The sequence below is a fragment of the Macaca thibetana genome, chromosome 9 (genome assembly GCF_024542745.1).
Source record: "Macaca thibetana thibetana isolate TM-01 chromosome 9, ASM2454274v1, whole genome shotgun sequence".
Lineage (NCBI taxonomy): Eukaryota > Metazoa > Chordata > Mammalia > Primates > Cercopithecidae > Macaca > Macaca thibetana.
In genome coordinates, this window is record NC_065586.1 from 92,301,196 (window position 1) to 92,329,088 (window position 27,893).

Genomic DNA, 27,893 nt, shown 5'->3' on the forward strand with positions numbered 1-27,893 from the left:
GCGTCACTATGCCCAGATAATTTTTTTTATATTTAATAGAGATGGGGTTTCACCTTGTTGACCAGGATGGTCTCGGTCTCTTGACCTCGTGATCCTCCCACCTTGGCCTCCCGAAATGCTGGGATTACAGGAGCACCGTGCCTGGCCTCCAATATATTTTTTACAATAAGCATATATATATATATATATATATATATATATATATATATGTTCACATATACATATATATAAACATATGTATATATAAGTGTATATATATACACATATGTATATATTTTTGAGACAGGGTCTTGTTCTGTCACCCAGGCTGGAGTGCAGTGGTGCCATCTCGGCTCACTGCAACCTCCATCTTCCAGGCTCAAGGGATCCTCCCACCATAGCCTCCCAAGTAGCTGGGACTACAGACGCAGGCCACTGTGCCCGGCTAATTTTTGTAGAGATGGGGTTCCGCCATGTTGCCCAGGCTAGTCTCGGACTCCTGGCTCAAGTGATCCTCTTGCCTTGGCTTCCCAAAGGATTACAGGTGTGAGCCACCATGCCCAGGCTACAATAAGCATGTATTTTAAAAATAAAAATAACAAAGAAAGCTGTTTTTTCAGCTAATAGGCAACAATTTCATTGCTCCTAACACATTTTTTTTTGCTGCCAGGAGGATTAAATTAGAGGAAAAACCTGATTCCTGCTTTACCTGGGCCTGAACACACAAATCAGAAATGGTGTACCTCAAAGTGTTGCACTGTCTGGAGCTATTTCATTCTCCAACATGCATGCAACATATTTGGTTGGGGTTTCGCTAACATTTATGCTATATTGCAAAATACGTGCCATTCAGTGTGCCATAGGAAGCTGGTTTTAAAACGTAGATCAGGGAAAGTATTAAAACTCTTGAGATATTTTTGCATATTTATTAAAAGAATATTGAATTTTATTCCATGGCTAACTTCCTAAATTTTAGAGCAACTTGTCACCCTGGTCAAGCTGGAGAAGGATCAGAACCTACTACTTGTCACTTTATTTCATCCTGGGTTCCAATACATGGAGCTATTTTAAAATTTCATTCTGTCACCAATCCTCCTCCATAAACACATTAGTTAAGCTCTCTGTGTCTTGACCCAAATCATTGGTGTTGAGGAAGAAAATGCACGGCCAGGAAGGTTGGTTCTCCATCTTTGCATCTACCTAGCAGTTTAACACTTGCCAAGTTCCATTATTCAAGCAGCTTGACACCCACCAGAAGATACTGTCATCCTTCCTAGACTTCCATAGTTTATCTACAAGGGTGCCACTGGAAGGTATTGTCTTCAATGAAAGCAAGATGCAGCATCATGTCATCACCAATAAAGGGCTTTGTTAGTGCCCACTCTGTGCAGTATTTGTCAGGTTGTGGAGACACAAAATAGTGGAAGGCATGAGTCCTGCAAACAAGCAGCTTACAGTCAGACAGGAAAGTCAGGAATTGTACCTTTGTTGCCACCTGGAATTAGAAAAGTAGCATAGCATATTCCAAGTTTGAACAAGTTTTCTTTAGGAAAAAAAACTAGCATTTGCCTACTCATTTTTTTACTTTTAGTCTTCTAGTATTATTTTGGTCTAGTTTTATCTAAACTGGCTGCTTGCGCTTTCCATCCAGACACTATATAATGTTTGACGTGTGGATTCTGTCTCACTCATTATCCCAAAACCATTGCCTCTAAAAGTCCCTGTCAATTTCCTGGTAGTAAAATGCATGATTTTTTTCCACCTCAATGTTGGTAAAGACTCTCTCCTTGACCAAACTGTAGCACAGCTTCTAGCAGTTATCCATGTCCCCAGGATGGCCCCCTTTAAAATGCCTGCCTGAGAAAGTTCATCACTGCCAGGAGAATGTCCTGTTTATTCCAGTCAAACCCTGGCAATAGGCAGCTGGCCCCGTGAACCCTCTCTTAAAGCAGTTACTTAGAAAGTTGCAATGATAAATCCTTTCTCTGTCCCTTTGAGATGTAAATCTTCTAACCATCCAGAACTGTCTTCCAAGGATCTGAGAAAAGCAACCCTTCAAAGAGACAACTCCAACCTTCAGATCCTGTGGGAGGGTGAGGGCCTAACTTCAGAGGACCATGCTCTAATTTACACCACAAAAGTTAGCTTCTCCTCCAGATAAGCTCCAATTAACAAACCCAGATAGCCTAGTCACAGGGACCAACACCCCTACTACCCCTCAGGGCTTTCCCCTAGCAGCACACCCCAGTTTTTTAAAAGTCTCATGCCTTTTATTCCCATAAAGTTGAATTCACTTCACACTGGAGCCTCTTTCCTATTGCCATCATTATGACTGAACGAAACCATCCTTCCCACTTTAACTAGTATCCAGCTTTGTTTATCTTTGGCAATGTTCTATTCTACACTTCAAATTTATGGTGTCTGAAATCAAAATATTCAAAGTCATTGTTTGCAAAATAAACAGAACACCAGTTGAAAGAGGTCAGTTACCTGCTCTAGAAAATAAAAGTTGAACTGGCCACTCTCCAGGCCTCTTCCAGGTCCAGAATCCAAACACAGCTTACCTGGTTTTCTTTACAGATTTTCTCGCTCTTTCCCCACTACCTTGAGTGCCTTCTCCCTTTACCTCTCTGTCTCCAAGACCTTAGACTCCTGAAAGCCCCCAGAGAGAAGCCTTCCTGTCATGCGTGTCCGTGCAAAGACACCACCAACAGGCTTTGTGTGAGCAACAAGGCTGTTTATTTCACCAGGGTGCAAGCAGGCTGAGTCCGAAAAAGGAGTCAGCAAAGGGTGGTAAGATTATCATTAGTTCTTATAGGTTTGGGATAGGCGGTGGGGTTAGGAGCAATTTTTTGTGGGCAGAGCGTAGATCTTCTTACAAAGTACATTCTCGAGGGTGGGGAGAATATTACAAAGTACCTTCTTAATGGTGGGAGAGAATATTAAAAAGTATCTTCTTAAGGGTGGGGAGGGTGTGTTGTCACAAAGTCAATTGATCAGTTAGGGTAGGGCGGGAACAAATCACAATGGTGGAATGTCATCGGTTGAGGCTATTTTCACTTCTTTTGTGGATCTTCAGTTGCCTCAGGCCATCTGGATGTATACCTGCAGGTCACAGGGAATATGATGGCTTAGCTTGGGCTCAAGGCCTGACACTTCCTCCCTAGAGTGCTGGTGGGAGTCACTGCCTAGGGTGGGCTGCCAGTTTTCCCTTTTAATGAGCAAAAGCTCTTAATCTCATCCAATTACCCCTCTCTGACTCCACGAGGCCACGTGTAGACTTCATCTACAGACTTAGACAATTTTCTTTCACATAGGAGGCCTCAAGAAATATTTGCTCAGAGAATGATTTATCTGGTGAATATAAAACCAGCCCAAGGAACTTGTGTTTACCAAGAGTAATTTTTGTAATGAAATTTTTTTTCTGCAATGCATGAGTATTACTTTTGTAATCAGCAACATAATAAATATTTTATTTTTATAAGTTCAAGAGCATGAACATGGGATGTAAACTTTAGTCTTGCTCCAGTCCAAATTACTTTGTATTTCAAAATTTGCGGCTTTAAATTAATAAACATTTTCTTAATCCCATTTAAGGTGGACCAAAAAAAATCGAGGCAAGATCGTCTCAGTCATAAGTACAGCAGGACTGGAAACAGAATCCTGTCCTTTGTGGTGCTAGTAAGAGTTTGCCATAAAACCAAACATAACTGCCTGCTCTTTCTGTTCCAAGGATCCTGAAACAGATTAGTTGCTAAGTGAAATTGGTAGAAGGGTTTTAAACTGTAAACAGTTCAGTTTAACTGTAAATGACTATTTAAGTCATTGTTTACAAAGTAAGTCCTACTTTGGGAAGAATCAGGAATGACCTCTCCCTGGAAAGAAAACAGCAGGTGACCATCCATGAGGATCCAGAAAGTCAGACAGAGGGTGGGAAGGAGTCTATGCCTAGGCAAACAAAAATAGCTGCCACTTTCCTCATGGAGGATTTTTCTAATTATACTTCGTGAAAGGCAGGACCAACTAGGAAAAGAAAGACGGGGAGAACAGAAAAATGGTTACCTGAGGAAAAAAATGCACAACTGAAGTCTGTGAGTCAATTCCATAACCCAGGGCTTTCAGACATCTGAGTGCCACAGTCACGACTCTTGTAATATCTTTTACCACATCTATTATTATAATATATACGTAATCTGTTTCTTTTCTTTGTTTTTTTTTTGGGGCGGGGGGAGACAGTGCCTTGCTCTGTCACTCAGGCTGGAGTGCAATGGCGCGATCTCAGCCCACTACAACCTCCACCTCCTGGGTTCAAGCGATTCTCGTGCCTCAGCCTCCCGAGTAGCTAGGATTACAGGCGCGTGCCACCACACCCAGTTAATTTTTGTATTTTTAGTAGGTACGGGGTTTCACCATGTTAGCCAGGTTGGTCTTGAACTCTTGACCTCAAGTGATCCACCCAGTTGGGCCTCCCAGAGTGCTAGGATTACAGGCATAAGCCACCACGCCTGGCCAGTGTGTTTCTTTTAATTGTTCCTAAACTGACTCATTTAAAATAAAATTAGCCTTTTTCTAAGGAATAATATCTATAAAAACTATGATCTGAGATGCATAATTTAAAATATAGATATAAATGAACACATAGGCCTTTTAAATATTCAGTTGTGTACCTCCTAAAATTATGTCATGTCTCTGCAGAGAAACGAGTACCATGTTGGAAAACATTGCTGTCACTGAGGCCAAAGGCTCAAGTGGGAATCAAATCTAGGCTCTGGCAGTTCAATAGAAAAGATCTTTCTCTACAGTGGTGTTTCTCAAAGTGGAGTTGTGGGCTGGTTTTAAAACATAGGTCCTCCCGTGGAGAGAGAGGGGCGATTTCCCTGTCCTTTGCATCTGAGAGGGCTGGTGACTGATTCAAAGTAAGGTACAGTGGAAGTGACACTGCGTGACTTTCCCTGGAACACAAGCTCTGGGACCCCAGAGCCTCATATAAGACATTGGAGCCTCGTCTTAGACCGCATAAAGTTGCTTGGATCCCCAGTCCCTAGTTGCACTGAGCCCACCTTTCCAGCCATCCTCACCAAGGTTGCAGAATGTAGAAGCACAGGGAACATCAGCATCTCAGCAGAACAATACAGGACAGAGGGATCACCCAGCCAAGCCTGCCTGAAGTCCTGACCCACAAAATTGTGAGATATAATAAAATAGTTGCCTTTTTAAGCCATTATATTTTGGGATCATTGGTTATGCAACAGTAGATAACGAAAACAGACTGACTCTATCAGAATCACCAACGGAGCTTGTCAAAATGCATATTCCTGAGCCCCAGGTGCAATTCCCCAGGGATTCTGAAGTCTGGTAATGGGACCCAGTAACCTCAATTTTAACCTAGCTTCCTGGATGTCTCTGGTAGACACTAGAGTTTGAGAGACATTCCTTTAGAGCTATTCATTCATTCATTCATCTATCTAGTCTACCATCATCTTTTTACCATTACTACAAATCTGGCCATGTGCTGGGCTCCAGGGATAACCCAGAGACCATGCCACTCTCTCTGCCCTCAGGGACACCAAGGACCAAGCTGGGCACCTGACAGTCAAGCACTAGTTGAAGGAGGAGACCCTGAATCTTCTTCCCTGTAGGAGGCTGAGGGACCAATCCCAGTTCCCTCAGAACTGCTATAATTGGTTCAAGACCTCCCAAACTCAGTCCAATGCATTAACAATTGGTCATGGCCAAGAAATTAGGAGAAGATGGAATTCACTGATATTTCAGGAATAGCCGTCTCAGCAGAACCTTGGGATCTCTGAGGTTGAGGTTGGCTACCTGACGGTTTCTGTCACCTTTTATTATAAGAAGGAAGCCAGGGTCTCTATGGGCAAGGTAGAAACAACTTCAGCCCCAATCACAGATTTATTTGTCCTTGAAAATGACATTCATGTATATTTTCCCCCAAGTAGAAAAGTGACCATAGATAGTTCATTACAGAAAATGAGAAAATACAGAAAAGCATTTCAAACAAGCAAACAAAGCCCCCCTCAGGCATCTAACCACAGTCTAGCAGAACGTTAAGAGGCTGCTTGAGTCAGGCACACCTGGGTTTGAACCCCAGCTAAATGTAAGCTCCCCCAGGCTTGGTTTTCTCCTCTGTGACTATATTGCCTACTGTGCAAGGCTGTTGTGAGGATTAAGTAGGAATATCTGCACGTGTGTATGTCGTTACCATTATCTTTGCTAATAGTCAGGGGAGTATTTCTTTCTAGTCTGATTCCCTTTATATGCCAGTATTTATTGTTGGTTACTTAATAGTGCCTTGAGCCCCCTCCCCTCTGTACCCCCCAGCATTCTAATGTCCCCATCAGAGGCAGGGCTGTGTCCAAAGGAATCCTAGGTGAAGAGATGGTGGCGATGGACTAGCAGGGTAGGAGTGGATGATGAGAGGCCAGAATTTGGATGATGAGTCCAGGGCTCCCCCTTGGCTCATCCAACTCCCTCGGAGGTTTAGGGAAAACCCAGAGCCCAGACAGCCTGACAGCTTCCCTGTGGCTGCTCCGTCTTGATGTGTGGCTATGGCAGCTGTTCTTTCAGATTTTCTGGGGCAGTGCTACATGTCCTGTAGTCTAGTTTAGTCCATATAATATTGTACATAAAATAGCAAAACATAAATTCTATGTGGCAGCAGCAAGGCAATACATTTACTGGTGTTATATAGGAGGTGCTATTCCATCTGTATTTCTGCCCTTGGGAGGAAATCAGTTTTCTTATTATTATGATACCCATCCAGATGTTGTGCCTCTGCAACAGGAGGAAGTGAGCAGCTCCCTCCTTTTCCAAATAACACAAAGCAATGGATGGCCAAACGCACAGACTTTGATGAGAACAGCTATAAGATCGAATCCCTGCTCCACCAACTAATTATTCACTGGGAGAAATTTTTAACATCTCCAAGTTCATCTCTTCCCATTTTTTTTTTTTTTTTCTGAGATGGAGTTTTGCTCTGTCACCCAGGCTGGAGTGCAGTGGCACGATCTCAGCTCACTGCAACCTCTGCCTCTCGGGTTCAAGTGATTCTTCTGCCTCAGCCTCCCGAGTAGCTGGGACTACAGGTGTGTTCCAGCACACCCGGCTAATTTTTTATATTTTTAGTAGAGACAGGGTTTCACTGTGTTAGCCAGCATGGTCTTGATCTCCTGACCTCATGATCCGCCCGCCTTGGCCTCCTAAAGTGCTGGGATTACAGGCGTGAGCCACCACACCTGGCCTGACTTTTTGGTTTTTGTGTGTGCTTAAGATTATTGTTGCTGTTTTGTTTTGTTTGCTAGTTGCTTAATGAACAGGAATTGGGAGTTTCAATCAGAGTCTTCCTTCATATGATGTACAGCCTGTCATCCACAAATTTGCTTGTATTAATTAAGAAATGCATGTGGTTCTCACCCAACAATGTGAGCGCGGACATTCCCACACTGTCTCGGAGAATCCCAGAAGAAGACGCAGTAGAGGGGAGTGGTAAGAGCGTAGGTGGTGAGGGGTCCTCTTTGGCATACACTTCTCCCTCTCAGGGTTAGGCAAAACTCTATTTATTGTAATAATATTATAATAAATAAGAATATATCATAAGTATAATAATATAATAATAATGTTTTCCTCCAAAGGGCAGAAATATAGATGGAATAACAATTCCTATTAATCCTTGATCCAAAGAATCCTTCAGGAATTTTATTATACATAAATTTTGGAACAATGTGGATCTAGAATAGGGAAGCAGTCATCCATCTTCCTTTAATTCTTGTACAGCGTTGCTTTGCCACGACTTATTTCTGCTTGGGCCTGCTGCACATCCTGCCGTCCAGATGGTCTCAGCTCTGACCCCAGCCCCCACATCTCTCTGAGCACCAACCTCAGATCCCAACTGTCAACCAGATATTTTAATTTGGATCTCCTGCTGTCCTTCAAATGCAGCATGCCTGAAATAAACCTCAATTCCACTGCTCCACTCCTTCCCCCAAAGAGACGCAACTTCCTAAATCTCGATTTCTACCAAAAGTGCCATTACCTTACTGTGATGAATATGCTGGAGTACTATTTGACTCCCTCCCCGACTTCATCTTTCATAGGTAAGCTGATGCAGATGTGCACCATATTTCTCCTCTGCCTCCCTGTGCCAGACTGGGTTAAAATCATCTCACACTTACACTATCGTTTCATCTTCCTAAGTAGCTCCCCAACCCTCCCTACCCCATTATGCTCCCCTCCAAATCACTGTTATGTACCAGACTCATCTTTTAAAATAACACTGTAGTGCCATCAATGTTCTGCTCACAAAAGCCTTCATTGACTCCACAACCCCAGAAAATAAGATCAAACCTCAACAGGCTTCTAAGACCCTCTAGAACGTAGTTGTCCCTACCAATTCAGCTGCATCTACAATTACTTCCCAATATAAACTCTCCACTCCAACCCAGGCCATTCTCCTCCCTGTCCTTCTGGCTGGCCCCTGACCCTTTTCTTCCAGGAGAACCCTAAGTTCTGCCTGTTAGGTGTGTCATTCAGGACTAGACACAAAACAGCTCTTCCACCAACCAGCTGCCTCTCCCAGCTCACACCATGTTCTTTTCCTTCTCTGAACATGGCAGATCTTCATGCCTCATGTCTTGTCATAATTCACACCATAAGCCATCTGTTTCATATACCATACTAATGTCCAGGAACTTCCTTTGTCTTCTTTGGTACCTAACCTCCTCCTACTACCATCACCACCACCACTATCACAAGGAATCTAGGGTTGTGCATATAATAGTAAATAAAAAAATACCTCATGAATCAGATTCTATCAAAAAAAGAAGATGGAGAAAGAGGAAATCAAGGAAACAAAATAGGAGGAGAAAGAGAAAATATTGCTGTGTTTTCTCTTTGATGCCTGGGTATGCTGTGTGCTCATGCTATTGCTCAGATTTACAGACTATTTGAACTGAAAGGATCTTAAAAATCACTGAGTGCAATAATATAAGGCTGACCATGAAGACTTATTAAAAACTAGAAATAACGTATCTGGCCCAGAAAAAACAATAAAAAAGATGAGCATCATTTGCCAGCTGTGTGACCTTTAGAATGTCACTTGACCTCTCTGTTCCTCAGTTTCCTCATTTTTGAAGTGTGAATGATGTAACGCTTATTGAGGAGCCAAATGAGATGCTGTAGGTAAAGCACTTGGCCAATGCCTTAAACATGGTAAGTGCTAAGTACCTGCTAAGAAGAAGATCCCTGTCCAGGCTTTGAAAACATGTAAAGCAAAATTTCTTGAAGGCTGGTTATAAATAATTAATTTATTATTAATAATAAACTGTGAGAACATTTAATGGGGTGTTTCTATGGTCTCAATATTTGTGTCACCCCAAAATTCATAAATTGAAACCTAATCCCCAAGGCGATGATATTAGAAGGTGGGGCCTTTGGGAGGTGAGTAGGTTATGAGGGCTCCCCCTAGTGGATGAGATTAATGTCCTTAAAAACGAGGCCCGAGAGAGCTGCCTTCCCCTTCTGCTATGTGAGGACACATAGCGGGTGCCATCTATGAAGAATGGCCCTTCACTGGACACCAGATCTGCCGACCCCTTGATCGTGGACTTCCCAGCCTCCAGAACTGTGAGCAATAAGTTTCTGTTGTTTATAAATTACTCAGTCTAAGGTATTTTGTTAAAGAGGCCTAAGTGGATTAAGACAGTTGCTTAATCCATGTAAGAATAGCTACATCTGTACCTATTTCTATGTTTACTTTGGATCATGATATAAAATGTATTTCTAACTGTGGGTCACAGTCAAACAAGTTTGAAAGCCGTTGGATTATTAAAGTCCTCCACTAGTAAAAACGGAGCAGCGTGCCAAAACCTCATGTGGAATGCTAGGTGCTACTTTAAGAGCAATTTCATCTTCCATCTTCTCTAGACCTTGGTTTTCCATCAACACCTCAGTCCTGCTAATGTTGTCTTTATTTTTCATGCATCTGACATGTAATCCAGACCACTGTTGCCACACTAATTAATGTAGAAAGAATTCACTTGCATGCAGGCCTAAATTCTCCAACCTATGGTTAGGTCTAGCATGTGTCTTTCTCCAGCAGATGGAATGCTCAGAAACCTTGAGGAAAGAGGAGAGCTTCTGATTTTTGAAAGATGCTTCAACGGGTAACTCTGTCTTGCATTTTGCAGTGATTCTGTCACCCACATTGTAGCAGAGAACAACTCGGGTTCAGATGTTCTGGAGTGGCTTCAAGTACAGAAAATACAAGTTAGCTCACAACCAGAACTCCTTGATGTCTCCTGGCTGATAGAATGTATAGGAGCAGGGAAACCGGTGGAGATGACAGGAAAACACCAGCTTGTTGTAAGTGTCATGGGTGTGATTTTCACTGTTCTTTGCTTGATGGTTAAGAACATAAGCTTAGAATCAACAGAGTTGGGGTAAACCCTAGATTCTCTGCTTACTTCCTGTGTGACCTTGGGCAAGTCACTTAGCTTTACAAAGCTTCAGTTTCTTCCTTTATAACATGACATAACAATAATGCCAGCCTCACAAAATGGTCATGAAGATTAGAATAATATACATGTAAAGCACTTAACACAGTGTGTTAAGTATAGTAGGCACCTTATGAGTGGTAGCTATTTTCCTGAATGCATTTATACACAAATATTTCAAAATATTTAAGCCTTGATATTCTGGCAGCCAGAAAAGCAGGAGATTCCTTTTTTTCTCTTACTGTGATCATTCAGAAAACAAAAGAAAACAAAACAAAAAATTAAGCTCTCAATTCCAAATATTTGAGCAATTGTGCTAGAATCTTTGGGAAGAGGGGTTGGACCATAAGTACATAAGTTCATAGAAAAGGAAGGTTATATTTAATTGATAGGTCTTTTCATGTTTTTTTTTTCAGATTTCAAAAAAATACATGTTGATAATAGCAAGTTCAAATATTAGAGATGTATATAACATAAATTTTGAGTCTCCTATAATTTTATCCTCCAACCACAGACAACTACTTCCAAATTTTTCCATATATATCTATTATTACTATTAATTTTTATTGAAAATGGATGCTTATGCATTTGTTTAGGTGAGAAGAGACTATTCAGATAGCACCAATCCAGGCCCCCCGAAGACTCTACCAACTGCTGTACAAAAGATCTCCCAGTATGCGTGTCAGAGAAGAACCACTTTAAACAACTGTAACCAGATATTCACGGTAACAGGACTTGACATCAACACCCAGGGCAAACGAAGGGCTTGCAGCTTCTTTCCATGGAGCCACAAATTAAATTATAAATTTTTCTGAAAACTTGGGAAAGTTTTCCTCCCACCTACCCACAGCCCTAGCCTGATCTCTGATCCTTCTATCCTTCTTTCTATCAAGAATGGGTCTCCTGGCCGGGCGCGGTGGCTCACGCCTGTAATCCCTGCACTTTGGGAGGCCGAGGCGGGCGGATCACGAGGTCAGGAGATCGAGACCATCCTGGCTAACACGGTGAAACCCCGTCTCTACTAAAATACAAAAAATTAGCCGGGCGCGGTGGCGGGCGCCTGTAGTCCCAGCTACTCCGGAGGCTGAGGCAGGAGAATGGCGTGAACCCGGGAGGCGGGGCTTGCAGTGAGCTGAGATCCGGCCACTGTACTCCAGCCTGGGCAACAGAGCTAGACTCCGTCTCAAAAAAAAAAAAAAAAAAAAAAAAAAAAAAAAAAAAAAAAAAAAAGAATGGGTCTCCTTCCTTCCGGAAATGGACAAATACATTTAGGTTATATTCTTTACAGACAGCAGATTACTATTTACAGAGAGCTGTCATTAATGGGCACAACACTTTGTCAAAGGCAAATATTCTGAAAAAACAAATATTGGAATTAGTTCAAAACATAGTAAGAGTAAATTACATAGAAATGGTAACAATGCATCAACAGCCTTTGCTGGGAAACCAAAAAATTGAGCAAACCTAGATTCCAGCCTTTCTGATATTCACTAGTTTGGGCAAGTCAATTTCTCTCTCTGAGCCTGTTTCCTCATCTATTCAAAAAGAAATTGGATAGATCATATCTAAAGCTCCACTCAGCCCTCAGATTGGTCATGGTGTTTTGAACGGCCCTGGCCCTAAAAGCTCACAACTGCTTGTCTGTTAGCCTAGAGTCAGTGGTTAGCTGGATGAAACATGTAGTAGTAGATCAATACAGAGCTTTTCATTTCTAGACTTCCAGCTCTATGTCTGTGTTGGAAAGACCAGGAAATTGTAGTTAATGGATATGCCGAGCATGAGATCACACAGCTGCAGCTGCTTCCTCCCCTGCTAGAAATGCAAACATGCCCTACCTTAAGTAATCCTGGCTCTGGGTCAGTGTGCCTATGACTAAACTCATTCATTCAACAAGCCTGTGTTAAGCGCTGTGTTTTACCGGGATGCTCAGTGATCAAGGCAGAATTCTAGCCACAGGCTAGTGGGAAGATAGTACAGAAGGAGGGATTATGCTGAGTCATGACTAGCAAGATGCTGTGAGCACCAAAGCACTCTTTAGTTAAATCATCTGTGAATGTTTAAAGGCAGTGTACTCCAAGTTTCTGTATAATGCACTCTGGTACCTGTCTTTTCAATTCAACTTTACTCCATGACACAATAGAGGAATACAAGGGTATGGGAAACCCCATCCTGACCTAGAAGGAAACACTCAAGTGGTATTCCAATATTTAAAGGAGAGCAAGAGGCCTTTGTGAGTGACCACTGACTCAGGGGCTTGGAAGCAGATCTCTTGCTTATCTGGTTTTATCCTTTAGGATGCCTTTGATATACTGGCTGAAAACTGTGAGTTTAGAGAAAATGAAGACTCCTGTGTGACATTTATGAGAGCAGCTTCTGTATTGAAATCTCTGCCATTCACAATCATCAGTATGAAGGACACAGAAGGAATTCCCTGCCTGGGGTCCAAGGTGAAGTGTATCATAGAGGTAAGGGTGAAATGGGATTTGTCCCACTTCCCAATTGGTAGGTGGGGAGGGGGGAGAGAGAGATGTAGCTAACAGATTTTCCTGTCAACTATGTAGATGTGGTGTACATCACAAATTTTCCTTTATACACGTTCCTCTCGCTCTCCTGTTTCTGTGTGTGTGTGTGTGTTTTATATATATATATATATATATATATATATACATATATATATATATATATATATATAAAGTGAATATCCTAGTCACATGGCACCAAAATACATTAGTGGTGGCAGATGTCAGAGTTACTGATAGTGAATCCGTTCGGGTCTGCAGCAACCCTAATTATTGCTTCTGCAGAAGAAAGAATTCGACTGAGGGGCATAAGGCAGGAAAAGAGACTGAGGCAAGTTTCAGAGCAGGAGTGGAAGTTCATTAAAAAGCTTTAGAGCAGGAAAGAAAGGAAAGTACACTTGGAAGAGACCCAAGTGGGCAACTTGGAGGGCAAGTGCAGCGTTTGACCTTTTGACTTGGGGTTTTATACACTGGCATACTTCCGGGGTCCTGCATCCCTTTTCCCATGATTCTTCCCTTAGGGTGAGTCACCCGCGTGCACAGTGCCCTCCTCGTGCTTGGGAGGGGTGCAGGCACAGTGTGTCTGCCGGAGTTGTATGCATGCTCACCTGAGGCATTCTTCCCTTTTCCAGTGGAATGCCTCAGAAAATCATACTCTGCCATTTTGTCTCTTAATGTGCATGCTCATGCCCACTCACCCAATTCCTGAGATTTTACTGGAAGCTGCTGATTACCAATTTCAAGTGTTTTTATCTATTGGGAAATTGCTTCTCTCTGGCACCAGCTGTGACCAATTATCATTTTATAGTGTGATAACTGCCAGACTATCAGGGAATTACCTCTCTCTAGCACCAGCTGCAACCAATTATCATTTTAGAGCCATAGTGTGATAACTGCTGGACCATCACCTGATGGTCGCCTGACATTCCTGGTTGGGAGCGGGGAGCCCTCTCCTGCTCCGCTCATGCCCGACTAGCTACCTACTATAACATATAGATAGAGGCATGTTATGTATAATCCATACCCTAATATTATCATAGCTGGGGTTACATGGAGCCAGCTAGTGGAAACAGAACTCTCCCATATTGTTATTAATCACAGTGAAAGACTTAAGTGACTTACAAGCTTGACAGCAGGGAAATGGTCTGATTTCAAACAGTGGCTGCGTGGAGGACCTCAGTTCCACCTGGGGGCGCCACCTTAGAGCAGCGGTGCATTTGACATCAAGTGGAGTTGGTTCTACATCTCTCCAGGGAGAGTGCTGGAGGTTGTGCTTATTTATTGAACGGTGTTTAGGGATTCCCCAGCAAAGCAAGTCGGTCATCTGGTAGTAAGTTTCTATATAGTCAAGTGCAAGGTATATTATTTAAGGACAATTATCCCAACTCTACTCAGAGGAGGGGGGCTCTGAGCTAGATATCACAAGGGCTTGAATGTAGATTGGCTTTTTGGTGGGTCCAAAATTAACCTTCTCAATGGAAAAGTCTTCTTATTTCAGTGGTCATATTCATTGAAGAGAAAATTATCACCAATATTTGGACATACATTTTTCAGCAAAGATTTTGGTTTGGAATTCTGTAGATCTGGACCCTAACCATTTGTATCTTTGTTCCTAAGGATCATAAAGGGGTCCTTGGATATATGATGAGCTAGCATTTTCAAGATTATAGAGAAATGTCTTGTTTTCTCCAGATCAGTTAAGGAAATACCCCAGGATGCGATGCATGCACATTTCATGAGAAACCAAGCAACTAGATCCATGAATTTGAGAGTCTTACACAGTAATTGTCTAACATCACTAATTTAAAGTATTTTTCAACTGTCCACTAGGAGATTATTGAAGATGGAGAAAGTTCTGAAGTTAAAGCTGTGTTAAATGATGAACGATATCAATCCTTCAAAGTAAGTGATTTTACATATATTTATTGAAAATGGCTTTTCAGTTAATCTTATTACTTATTCTGGCTGGTTGTATTAGTCAGCTTGGGCTACAGTAACAAAGTACAGAGATGGGTTGGCTTAAACAACAGGAATTTATTTTCTCATCATTCTGGAGGCTGAAAGTTCTGGATCAAGATGTCAGCAGGGTCAGTTTCTGGTGAGGGTTCTCTTTCTGGCTTCTTGCTGTGTCCTCACATGCTCCCCTGCTCACATGGCAAGAGAGAGAGCAAGAACAAGCAATCTTTCTGGTGTCATAAAGATACTAATCCAGGGCCAGGCACCATAGCTCATGCCTGTAATCCAAGCATTTTGGGAGGCCCAGGCAGGTGCACTTGAAGCCAGGAATTTAAGACCAGCTTGGCTAACGTGGTGAAACCCCATCTTTACTAAAAAATATGAAAATTAGCCAGGTGTGGTGGGGGATGCCTGTAATTCCAGCTACTTGGGAGACTGAGACATGAGAAAAACTTGAGTCTGGGAGGCAGAGGTTGCAGAGAGCTGAGATCGCGCCACTGTACTCCAGGCTGGGTGATAGAGTGAGACTGTCTCAAAAACAAAACAAACAAAAAGACACTAATCCCATCATGAGAGCCCCACTCTCATGACCCCAAAGGCCCTGTCTTAAATACCATCATACTGGGGATTAGGACTTCAACCTACAAATTGAGTTGGGAGGGGGAATTCAGTCCATAGCTTTGCTCTAGGAAGAAAATGCCTAAATAAATTCAGGTGCTGAGATAATTGCCATGCTATGGTGATGTACAAATTGCCTTACCCTCCAAGAGTCTGTCACTCATGGGTACAAACATCATGGGACATGAGGACCACGGGGGGTTGGTGGGGACAGGACAGAACTGCTCTTAAAGAGCAGATTTGTGTCTGAAAATCTCCTTACTGCCTCTCCATTTAGTTGGAAGCAGGGTTTATTACCTCCCAATTTTCCCTGCCTTAGAGCTCCAGGTGGAAGGGACTTCCACCAGTCCCTTTCATTGCAAAAGTGATGTACAGGCCTAAAATATGGCCATGAGCAGGAGCACAGGCTTGGAGTGTAAATAGACCGGGGTTTAAGTTTGGGCTGTGCCACTTCTCACCTGTGTGATGGTGGAGAAACTATATAACCTATAGGAGCATCTCTTTTCAAAATGTGAGGGTACCTATGCAGAGCATGAGTGTCGGTAAGAGACCCAGCAAAGTGGAGAGCCCTATAGAGATACTGTATCACTCATGGACAGCACAGGCAGGCCATCAATTAGACTATACCTAAGCTCTGCACAAGTGCTGGAACCTGCTTGTTACTTCTGTTTCATTTTGTAATGCCACATGTCAAGAAAGGACTCATCTGAAACAAAAATGCCCTTAAAATGACCATCACCCACCTGCTTGTCATATTCAGGAGGAACTAGGTCAAAGATTGCTTATACTTTTTCTTCATTGCCTGAGACCTAGAAAGGGTCATGACTCGGATGTCATAATGATTATTTTAGAGACTGATAGCATGCCTTTCCCTCCATTTTAGCTCTTTACTTCTGTATTTGGAGTGGGGTTGAAGACTTCTGAGAAGTGGTTCAGGATGGGTTTCAGAACTCTGAGTAAAGTAAGGTCGGACGAAAGCCTGAAATTTACACGAATGCAGAGAGCAGGTAAATTCTCTCCTAAAAGTCATTGTTGCTATGGGCTGGTCAGGTCGTGGTGGAGCTCTAAGTCAGTTACACTGCAACTCCAATCTGGGAGAGCTGGGACACTTCTTTGATGTCTGTTGATGCTTGGATCTAAATCCTAGCTCCAGCAGTTTCCAGTTGTGTGATCTTGAGCAAGTTAGTTAAAATCTTTGAACTTAGTTACCTAATCTATAAAAAGGAGATAACATTGATACTTAGCTGGGAAGTCGATCAGATAATGCAGGCAATGCCTCAGCACTGTGTCTGGCACAGAGCAAAGGCACCCTCCACGGTGGCTATTGGTGGTCCTTCATCCAAATGTCAAGCCAGGTTGTGCTGCTGATCTGGTACTTACTGACTCTTCTGGACATTGGGTCCTGGCTGTCTCCCTGGGTAAGAGTTGTGGGTGAAGAGTCAAAGACAGAAGGGTTGGCTGCTTGAACAAACTAGAGCTGTTGCCTGGCACAAATGTGAAGATGCTCTAGAAACTGTAAAACACCAGGAAAATAGAAGGGAAGTGGTGGAAATGTAGGCACAGGGTTGATGTACCCAACCAAGACTCTTTAGCCTAAGAGAAGACTATGGTGGGACATGAGTGCTGTCATCACCCACCTGAAAGCCTGGCAGGGCCTCTCAGAGGTTGAAGGTAGCCTGGTCACTTCCATTTATGAGGCTCCCAGTGAGTTTTTTAAAAATGAAGGGATGGCAATATAGTGTCAAAAAAATTGTGTGTTTAAAAAAAATGTTTACTTTTAACAGGCAATAAAAATACAACACAGTTGTGATTCAAAAGGAGTCACAGCCACAGTCCCCAGCACCATGGCTCCTAGAGTTATAGAGAATAAAGTCATAATTGTTTTTTATTTTTATTTTTTTGAGACAGGTTCCCACTCTTTTGCCCAGGCTGAAGTACAGTGGTGTTATCAAGGCTCACTGCAACCTCTGCCTCTTGGGCTCAAGTGATCCTCCCACCTCAGCCTCCCAAGTAGCTAGGACCACAGGTGTGCACCACTACACCCAGCTAATTTTTTGTAGAAATGGGGCTTCACCATGTTGCCCAGGCTGGTCCTGAATTCCTGGGCTCAAGCCATCCACCTGCCTTGGCCTCCCAAAGTGCCCAGATTACGGGTGTGACCCACCACACCTGGCCCCAGATTTTTAATGATGTGAAAGTAAGAAAATCTGTTGCCAGAGAAGACCAGGAGAAAAAGGTAGACAGAGATTTTCTGTTTAAGTAACGACAAAAACAAACAAATAAACAAAAACAAGCAATGGTATAGGAAGCAAATCAAATCGTGGTAGGTCCTATCAGTGATACTACAGAAGACCCCTGCTCATTTTTTTGTAAAGTTGCTCATCTTTGAAAGATTGCTGATAATACAATGCCACATAGGAAATAAAAGAGTCTAAGAAAAAAAGATCCAGTATTTATATTCTAGGACCCTGAAAGCACACGTTTAATAAGCATGATTTACACCAGTTCTCAAGATGCCATTCAAAATAAATTTAAATAAGTATTAAATATAAGTAGCAAGTAAGTGGTTTGGAATGATGAGTAAAGACTCTCAATGCTTAGAGAGAAATTGGGAGGCAATACAGTGTTTCACTTGGATGAAACCCTTATCAAATGACGTCCAGTGTTCTCAGGAACTAAGGGCTTCCAATTCCCCAGCTTTGTAAACTGGATTTTTGCTCTTCCTATTGAGCTTTTCCAACCCTTTGAATGAAGCAGCTTTATTCATTTAGTCAATCAGTGATTTCCATCGAACTGTTTAATGCTACCAGTTCTAGGCAGAAATCAAGGAATGCCCTCCCACTATACTTATACCCCCACAAGTGGTTATAGGCACCCCTTGGAGCAGCACTACACTGAATGGAATTGTCAATGGGAATAGCTTAGAATACTGTGAAGGGTAAGCTAATTGAACACATTGAAAGGACAATTCATGGGTCAGATGGATAACCTGATTAAGTTTTACTTATATTTGCACTTGATTGCAGGTCCCTGAGGCTTGAGCATGCACATGCCACATTTGCCTTGAAAAGTCAATTTATGAACTATAGCAGCACATATTTAACCTTGTACTGTGTGATAAGTTTCCTGTAATAAGTTAGTCACCCTGCCATACCAAAAAGGAAAGCCAATTAAATTACTTTCATGGATGTCAACAAATCATCATAGTCTTACATGTTCATTCCTGATACCTGCACATCTTCTTAAAGAAATAGTTGTGAATCATGACTTTTGGATCATGTATATCACTGCATAAGCACAGGTGTTTGTGGTTACCCAGTGAGTTGTGCTTTGAATCTTAGTCATGATGACAGTTTCTGTATTAGAGCCTAATAGAACATTACTTCTTAGATCAAACTCCTCATGCTCATAAAAATGGCCATATTGCAATAATTTTTAGAAATGTGGCTTTTTTAAAAAATAAAAAAGAAGTATCAGTATTGATATAAAGAAAGTAGTGTTTCACAAGTGGTGTGGTTTGGTATTGGACACAGTTTATAGGTGTGTTCATATGAATGCCATTTTCTCTTGGTCTTGCCAGCATATTTCTGTGACTGTCCCCATTAGAGATAACATGGGAAGTTTGGCAGGGTGTGCAAGCCAAATGGCCATGCTGCTGCCTCCCTTCCACCATCCCAGGGTGAGAAACAAGGACCAATAGATTTACTCTTGTCATTTCAGAGGGCCAGTGGTAGGTGAAATTGCAAAGAAGTAGACTTAGGCTTTTCAAAAGAAAGAACTGGCGCAACAGAGTTTACAATTAGGAAATAGGCTCCTCTGGAGGTACCAGAGTTCCCCATTATTAGAGTCAAGCAGAGTTTGAATGATCCCCTCTTGGAGACCCTAGATAGGAGAGCATTGATACGGAAGCATGATTTGATGTCCCTCAGGCTCTATGGATCTAATCACCGGGCTCATCTCACCAATACTTCACCCCAATCCTTGGAGATAAGTCTCCCTTCTCCTTTGCTCTTCCCCTCCAAATCTCCCTCCACACCGCTCTGTGGGAACCACCAAGTTGTCAGCTTTTCATCATAGCAACTCTGAACTTTCATTAATTCATGCTGGTCAGGCAAAGAAGCAACAAGCTAAACCACCTAAGATATTTCCTGCCTTGCTTCAGACAGACATCTACCCTGCTCCTATTCTTGACTTTAATTTTTTAATGGATCCATCACCTTCCAACTCTAAATCTCCTCATCCCAAATCTTTACGCGTTACCTTTTAAAAAATAGTAGGACACAGCTTATTGATCAAGAAGGCTGGTTTTTCAGTAGGAAGTCAGGTCTGAACAATTTGGATTCCAGAGGGATGTGAAATATTGTCTCCTTCTTAGGAAATTGTAAGCCTCTCGGTTAGAAAGCAAAGAACCATTGTTACCCTGCAAAATTCACGACCAGGAGAATCACATGGATTGTTCTGTCTCTGTGGAAATGGAGTTTGGTGTTGATGCCTGTAGTCATGTTAGCTCTATTGTGGGGACAGAATCCCCTTCCACTGAGGGCTGGTTGTTTCACACGCGCATCACTCTCTTCATTGACCTGTCAAATGGCCTCTCAGGATTTCTGTATTATGAAGACCTTGTCAGCTGTGTGACCAGGGCAGAAGCAGAGGCCGTCAGTGTGCTGGTTAAAGAGGCTGTCCAGGCATTTCTTCCGGATGCTTTCGTCACCATGACAGGAGGGTTCCGGAGGTAAATAACTTTGGTGGCTTTGCCTCCTCTGCCCTAATACTTCAGTGGCTCCCTGACTCGGACAGGCATCTGAAATGGCACAAAAGGCCTTTTGTTATCTAGTGCCAGCTTCTTTCTGCAGCTTTGTCTCGTGCCCCTCACATTTCATTTCAGCAACCCCAAATGGCTTGTCATCCCCTGCACATTCAGAGCTGTTTCTTGCCTTGTTGCTTTGCTTACTCAGACTTCTGCTTTGACGGCCGTTCCTCAAATTGTCACTTGGCTGACTTCCCCTCATTTTTTAAGACTCAGTTTAGATGGCACCTCCTCCAGAAAGCCTTCCTTGACTCCCTCCTTCTCCATGCTGGATTAGAGCCCCCTCTTCCATGCTCCCTGAATACCTGCAAAGCCCTTGATCCACAGAGTTACAGTGATTTGTTCCTGTGTGTGGTTTCTCCACTAAGTTTGTAGAGCTTAGTTCTCAGCAAGACTATTGCATGATGCCTAGCACAAAGTAGGTGCTCAAGAAATCTTGGTTGAGTCAATAAATGACTGACTGAATGAATTCATGAATGAGCAAACACTTCACAGGTATGTACGTGGTTGTTGGATATTGAGGCCTACATTTCAGAAAGGGATTTCTTTCCTCCCACAGCCTCCTCCACCTCTTTCTCCAGCCCTCTTACCTGGTGGCTGCTGGCCATTCTAACAAAATAGGTTTGGGCACGGGAGAAAGTAAGAGAAGATCAAATCTAAGATAATGGCTTTACTTCATGTCACAATTCCAAGACTTCTACCTTGTAGTACGTGAATACAATTATTGGTTTGCTTGTTGTCGTGCTTGTCTCTATGTGTGTATGTGTGGGTGCATGTAGGTTTGTGTGAGTGTGTAGAATAAATAATTTTTTGTTATTTTTTGCCCAGATATACATAATCACATACATGCTACATATGACTTTTTCTGTGTCATAAATTTATTTTGTAAGGAATAGAGATGTGTAACCAAGGATATTTTGTTTCTTAAAAAAAATGTCAAGAACCTTCTATGTTGCAAATCTTAAGCATAGGACATAGAAACAAAGGTGATTTTTTTTTTTTAAATGAAGACTAAAATCTAATTGATTTCCATTTTATACTGCTTTTGAAAATTAGGGGTAAGAAGATGGGGCATGATGTAGATTTTTTAATTACCAGCCCAGGATCAACAGAGGATGAAGAGCAACAACTTTTACAGAAAGTGATGAACTTATGGGAAAAGAAGGTGAGAAGAAAGATGAAAAATACATGCACACTCTTACATTATGTTGACACTTTAATTTTGCAAATTACTTGCCTTATAATTGTGTAATGACCATCTAATCAATTCTCAGTTGTTTGCAGCAGCTTATACAAAGTCATACGACCTACAATAAGATTTTCCTGTTTGGGTCCTAGAGTACATGTTATAAATATGTCCTGTATCTTGTTTATTTGTACTTACCCTATTGCCAACAGGGCCAAGGGTGGCTATGCATTTGTGTTTGACATACAGAGGCATTAAAGCACCCAAATGAAGTGAAAAGCATGCACTATAAAGACCTGGGAAATGTGAGCCAGAAAGCTGCAAGTTTGGGTGAGGGTGCAGGACTGCAAAGACTGGGATAAAATCAGTCTAAGAGGTGTTGATAGTGCCTTGAATTCTATGCTGGTCAATCGCCATCTTGACTTTGTACTGAGATGGAATGAAGGAAACTAATGAGGGCAAGCTGAGCCCTGCAGAGGTCATGGCTCAGAAGCCCCCATGTACTGCAGAGATCAGACTTGTGACAGGCCTATTGCCTGGTGGAGGAAACCAAAGTAAGCTAAGCTAACCCTGCAGCCAGAGCCACACGCAGGCCCTGACTCCTGTCTGACTCTAATGAGAGCCTCACTTCCTAGAGAGACCAGAGGGTCCTACCCTTGGGACCTGTAGATAGGCCTGGATGGGCTGGTGTTTCTCCTCACAGCTTCATCCTTCCTGAGTAGTTTGCTTCTGTTTGGTGTGGACCAAGCTTACTGATATCCCAGAAAAGGAAGACCTCAGATAAAGTGAAAATAAAAGCTAGAAACACAACCCTAGGGCCAGGGGCACTGGAAATGAAGACTCAACTTTAGAACTAGATCCAAATTCATCTCTGAAACCATTCCCAACCCCCTCTGTCCCTCTCAGGGGAATGAACACAGGGCAGCCAGTGGCCCTAAGAGTGAACATAATAGACAAAGCCAGGGGATGGCAGCACAAGGAAGAGTCAGCGAAGTGGCCCACTGGTCTGCTCAAGATTTTGTTGATAAACTTTCTTATCAACGAAAGATTCTCATTGATAGACAAGGGAGCATGGCTTGTGGACCCTGCTAGCTGAGGCCTGGTGGGGAGTGGGCTGTGTGGCTCCGTACCTGGAGGCCCTGCAAAAATGGACCTCTCTGACCTTGTCCTATAGGCACCCTCCCCTCTCCATGCCGACACTATTAAAGACTGGAATGGGGTAGGGAGATAGCAGCAGAGAGTCCTCTTTTCATTGGTCTTCCCTTAGTTTCAAGGAAGTCACACTTACTGCTGGTCCCCAAGCAGGGATGGGCATTTTATATGCAGGCGCTGCAGCAGAGGCTGATGTTAATGTAAGCACGTGGGTTTTAGAGTTGAGATTTTAAAAGCACAGCCCCGCCATTCACTAGCTATATGACTTGGGATCGGTTACTTAATCTTTCCAAGTTTCACTTGCCCCATCTATAAAACAGGGGTAACAAGCTTCTCTCATTCATTAAAGGAGCAGATTAAATGAAAGAATTAGATAAAGCGCTTGGTGCAGTATCTGATGAATGGTAAAAGCCTAACAAATGGTGCTGACTGTTATCATTATCTCTTATGCACAATTATTTGTTGGACTCTGCCTGAAAGCCTGGCACTGGGCCAGGCGAGGGGACTCAGGAGTGGGTAGGGGCTTACTCTTCCCCTTCACTCACTGACAAACATTGACAGCAGGGAGAAGCTGTGGGGCAGTTTGTAATTTGGTGTCTCAGCCCTGATTAGACCCCTGCAGCTCCAGGCCTGCCCACAACACCTCAGTTGTGGAATCGGCAGATGACTTCTTCGTATTTAATTTCCCCCTCTGCCTCACTCCCATGCCCTGCCATGCCGACCAAAAGCTGCGCTTTCCAGGTTATAAAGTCTGTGCAGGTACACACATGCACATTCTCTCACAACATGCACAACATACGCATCCAATGTTTCAAAACACCTGTGGAGCATAGTGAATAACCAATGGTATCCGGTCGAGTCACCCATCAGATGACTCTAAATGTGATCTTTGTAGGAAACCCCTTGGTCAGGGGTGGGAGACAGGGAAGCAAAAATCTTGGAAATACTGATCTTGGGGGGAGGGCTGCCATCCCCAAAGACTCCGTTAGCCTGAGTTCTCAATGGCACCAGTGGTTCAACCCAAAGAGGGGAGGTTAAATGACTTTGGTTTTGGTTCCTGCCCAGTGGGTGAGACCTTGGGTACGGGACCGTAACTGTTCCATGGGGCCACGTCTCCAGTTCATGGAACTGCTGGGAGGTGGAATGTATTGACAGACATTGGAGGGTAAAGAATATGTTCACTTTGAGAAACTGACATGAGTTTGAATACTGGGCATTGAGTTTTCCCAGAAGGAGTTGGAGGGAATTGGAAGCAAAGGGCAGGGAAGGGATCCTGGCTAGAGAGCCTCACACTCAGCCTTGTGACCCTCCTCGGAAGGCATCTGAGACTAAATTCGGATGGAGCCTTCCTGTGGGAGGTCAAGCTGAGTGCATCTCCGTCCTGCCCTACAGCTCTCTTCCTGAGAACTGGCCGCTCTGTTCCCTGGGAAGGACGGGAGGGACAGAGAGGCAGGGAAATGCCTCCTCCTAGTCAGGAGTTTCTCAGTGTCTGGTAGGAAAAATAAAAGAACATGCTGATGTAAATATTCAGTCAACCAGTGGGTATTGATGGGGAAGCCAGAGCCCAGAGGGCTGCCCCGTAGATAGCCAGGGCTGGAGTTCTAGAGGTGGCATGAGGGGTTGTGTGCATGTTTGACAGCTGTGGCCTGCTGCAGACAACCTTCTGAACACGCAGACAGGAGCATTATATTCAAGGATGCGTTCTCAAACACCTTGCAAAATTCAAGACAAAAGCCCAATAAAGAATGGCCCATTTTTCTCTCACCCACCAAGTGACTCCACCATGTGGCAACAGGACAAGCACAGTTTACTGTGAGGAATCCAGCTTTGTGGCCTTTTTTTTTTTTTTTTTTTTTTTAAAGGGAAGGTGTATTATTACAAATTTGGCTTTCATGTGAGACTTCTTTATATTTTTTATATCTCCTTTTTCAAATTTACATGATTGAAATTTACACAAAAGTCTGCTATTCTGTACTAATTTTAGCAAGTTTCCTTAAAAAAGTAGAAATGTGTTTTCCTGAGCTGGTGATTAGAGGTTAACTAGGGCAACATCTCCCACCTCCTCCAGAGGGCCTCCCTAGCATTAGTGCTTCCCCCTTCAAATGGTGTTTGTTCTTCAAGGCGTTGAAGGGTGAAGAGTTCCCTCTATTGAGGTCAACAAAATAAAAAGTACCTTTTTGAACTGAAATAATGTCTTGTGCAGGTTTGTAGAAGAAAGACAAAGCATGACTCCTAACAATAATCAATTTACCAATGATGCTCAAAGTGTAGTCCCGGCCTGGGAACACCAGCATTGCCTGGGAATCTGTCCGAAATGCCTCCCTCACCCTCCTGCATCACTCTGGGGACAGAGCCCCGCAAACTGCGCTTTAGCAAACCTTCCAAATGCTTCTGATGATAGAGCTTTTAAACATCCAACCTAAGGAGTACATGGTAACAAATCACACATCCCAGTAACTTGATGACATTATTTGAGGGTTACTTGCTGTTTTTGTTGCCAGATTTAGCAGTTGACAGCATGTTTCTCTCTCCTGTTCCCACATCTGCCCTGTACCATCAGGAGCTCCCACCAAGAATGGCAACTAGATTGGTCACATCTTAGAATCACTTGTCCACTTTCTGGATAGGCAACTTTAGATGAAACGTGTCATTAACTTTATCCCACTTTCTCCAAGACAGGTGGAGTAACACTCTCATGAGAAAGAGCCTCCGAAGTGCTACCTAGAAATAGGAAGTCATCCTGCCCCAAAGTTAGACTCAGCCTCCAGCCACAACGCTTTGGGCGGATTAAATCTAGTCATTGGTATAATATAAAGGGACACTGTCTTTGTCCATTTACATTGCTATAAAGGAATACCTGAGGCTGGGTAATTTATAAAGAAAAGACGTTTACTTGGCCTATGGTTCTGCAGGCTGTGTAAGAAGCATGACACCAAGCATCTGCTTCTGCTGAGGCCTCACGGGGCTTACAGTCATGGCAGAAGGCAAGGAGGAACTGGCAGATGCAGAGGTCACAGGGTGAGTGAGAAAGCAAGAGAGAGTGGGGAGGGGCCAGGTTCTTTGTAACCCCCAGCTTTCATGGGAGCTGACAAAGTGAGAACTCACTCATTACCATGAGGATGAGTCATTCATGAGAGATCTTCCCCTATGACCCAAAGACCTCCCATTAGGCCCCACCTCCAACACTAGGGATCAAATTTCTACATAAGGTTTAGAGGGACGAACATCCAAACTATAGCAGACACTAACTCAAAGCTGCCCTCCCCAGAAACAATATGAATTTTTATTTTATTATTTATTTATTTTTGAGATAGGGTTTTGTTCTGTCTCCCAGGCTAGTGTGCAGTGGTGTGATTATAGCTCACTGAAGCCTCAACCTTCCAGGCTCCAGGGATCCTTCCCCCTCAGCCTCCTGAGTAGCTGGGACTAGAGACACATGCCATCATACCTGGCTAATTTTTAAATTTTATGTAGAGATGAGGTCTCATTATGTCACCCAGGCTGGTCTGAAATTCCTGCAGCATGGCTTTTTGTTTATGGTTGGTTTGTTTTTAAAGGACTAAGAAGAGCCCAGAGCACTAGCTGAGGTTCAGAAGTGGAGATGGAGATTTTCTTGCAGTTTTGCCCTTAAGTGGCTTTGCCTCAGCCTCTCTCATCACTAAATTCCTTTTCTGTAAAGGGAAGATAATGCAACCACTTTCTTAGTGTTTTCTCCTAGTGTTTGCGGGTAGACCTTTAATGAAAGATCAAACACATGTTCATGTTCTGCTCAGATCTGTAAAGATTTCATTAAGAATCCAGTATAAAATCATGGCTCCTCTTCGTCAGGGCCTTTTCCTGACACCATTCTGTTTCTTTTCAGGGATTACTTTTATATTATGACCTTGTGGAGTCAACATTTGAAAAGCTCAGGTTGCCTAGCAGGAAAGTTGATGCTTTGGATCATTTTCAAAAGTGCTTTTTGATTTTCAAATTGCCTCTTCAAAGAGTGGACAGTGACCAGTCCAGCTGGCAGGAGGGAAAGACCTGGAAGGCCATCCGTGTGGATTTAGTCATGTGCCCCTACGAGCGTCGTGCCTTCGCCCTGTTGGGATGGACTGGCTCACGGGTAAGCGCTACATGGACCCATGATATGATGTCAGCTTTCCGAAAGACGTAGGTCGAGTCTACCTGGGCCCAGGGGAGAGATGATGGCAACAGGGGCCGGGTGACAGGGGAGGGGGCAGTACCCAGAAACCTCTAAATCAAGGCATCCTGTCCACACATGGTCAAATATGACAGATTAATTTAAAACAGTTATTCCCAGTGTGTGGTCCCCAACACCAGTACCAGCAGCCTTCCCCAGGAACAGGTTAGACATGGAAATTCTTTACCCCAAACCTATGGAATCCAATCAGCATCTCTGGAGAGTTCAGCCCGGAAATTTGTGTTTGGAAAAGGCCTCCAGGTGTTTCTGATGCAGCTCAAGTGGGAGAACCACTGAAGTACAGAAACCAGCAAGGGGGTTGAAATAGGAAGCAATTAATAAAGTGAAGAGGCAATTCACAGATTGGGAAAAAATATCTGCACATCATACATCAGATAAGGGGCCGTTATCCAGAATATACAAGGAAACCAAAAGACTCAATAACAAGAAAACAAATAACCCTGTGTAAAATGGGCAAAGGACTTGAATAGATATTTCTCGAAAGAAGACATATAAATGGCAAGCAGATATTGCCATCTTGCTTAACATCTCTAATCATCAGAGAAATGCAAATTAAAACCACAATAAGATGTTATCTCACATCTGTCAGATTGGCTATTACCAAAAACATGAAAGACAGCAAGTGTTGGTGAGGCTGGGGAGAAAAGGGAACCCTCTTATATTGTTGGTGGTGTTGTAAATTACACATTTTGGAAAATAGTATGGAAGTTCCTCAAAAAACTAAAAATAGGGCTACCGTATGATCCAGCAATCTTACTTCTGGGTATATATCCAAAGGAAACGAACTCAGTGTGTCAAAGAGAGGTCTGCACTCCTGTGTTCACTGCAGCATGATACACAATAGCCAAGATATTATATGAAAACAACCTAAGCATCCACAACAGATGAATGGATTTTTAAAATATGGTATATGCACAGTGGAGTATGACACAGCCTTTCGAAAACAGGACATTCTGTCATT

The 27,893-nt window shown here is 43.0% G+C and overlaps 1 protein-coding gene across 4 annotated transcripts in view; it reads left to right on the forward strand.

Annotated features, from left to right (window-relative positions):
- The window catches only part of DNTT (DNA nucleotidylexotransferase), a 41,274-nt gene that overhangs the window by 4,227 nt on the left and 9,154 nt on the right, over nucleotides 1-27,893 (forward strand). For all 4 annotated transcript variants that reach the window (XM_050802903.1, XM_050802902.1, XM_050802901.1 and 1 more), the window contains exons 2-9: nucleotides 10,182-10,356; nucleotides 11,084-11,212; nucleotides 12,782-12,952; nucleotides 14,837-14,908; nucleotides 16,464-16,587; nucleotides 20,180-20,312; nucleotides 21,444-21,552; nucleotides 26,588-26,833. In XM_050802903.1, coding sequence (XP_050658860.1) covers nucleotides 10,182-10,356; nucleotides 11,084-11,212; nucleotides 12,782-12,952; nucleotides 14,837-14,908; nucleotides 16,464-16,587; nucleotides 20,180-20,312; nucleotides 21,444-21,552; nucleotides 26,588-26,833 — 1,159 coding nt within the window. The remainder of the gene's footprint in view (nucleotides 1-10,181; nucleotides 10,357-11,083; nucleotides 11,213-12,781; nucleotides 12,953-14,836; nucleotides 14,909-16,463; nucleotides 16,588-20,179; nucleotides 20,313-21,443; nucleotides 21,553-26,587; nucleotides 26,834-27,893) is intronic.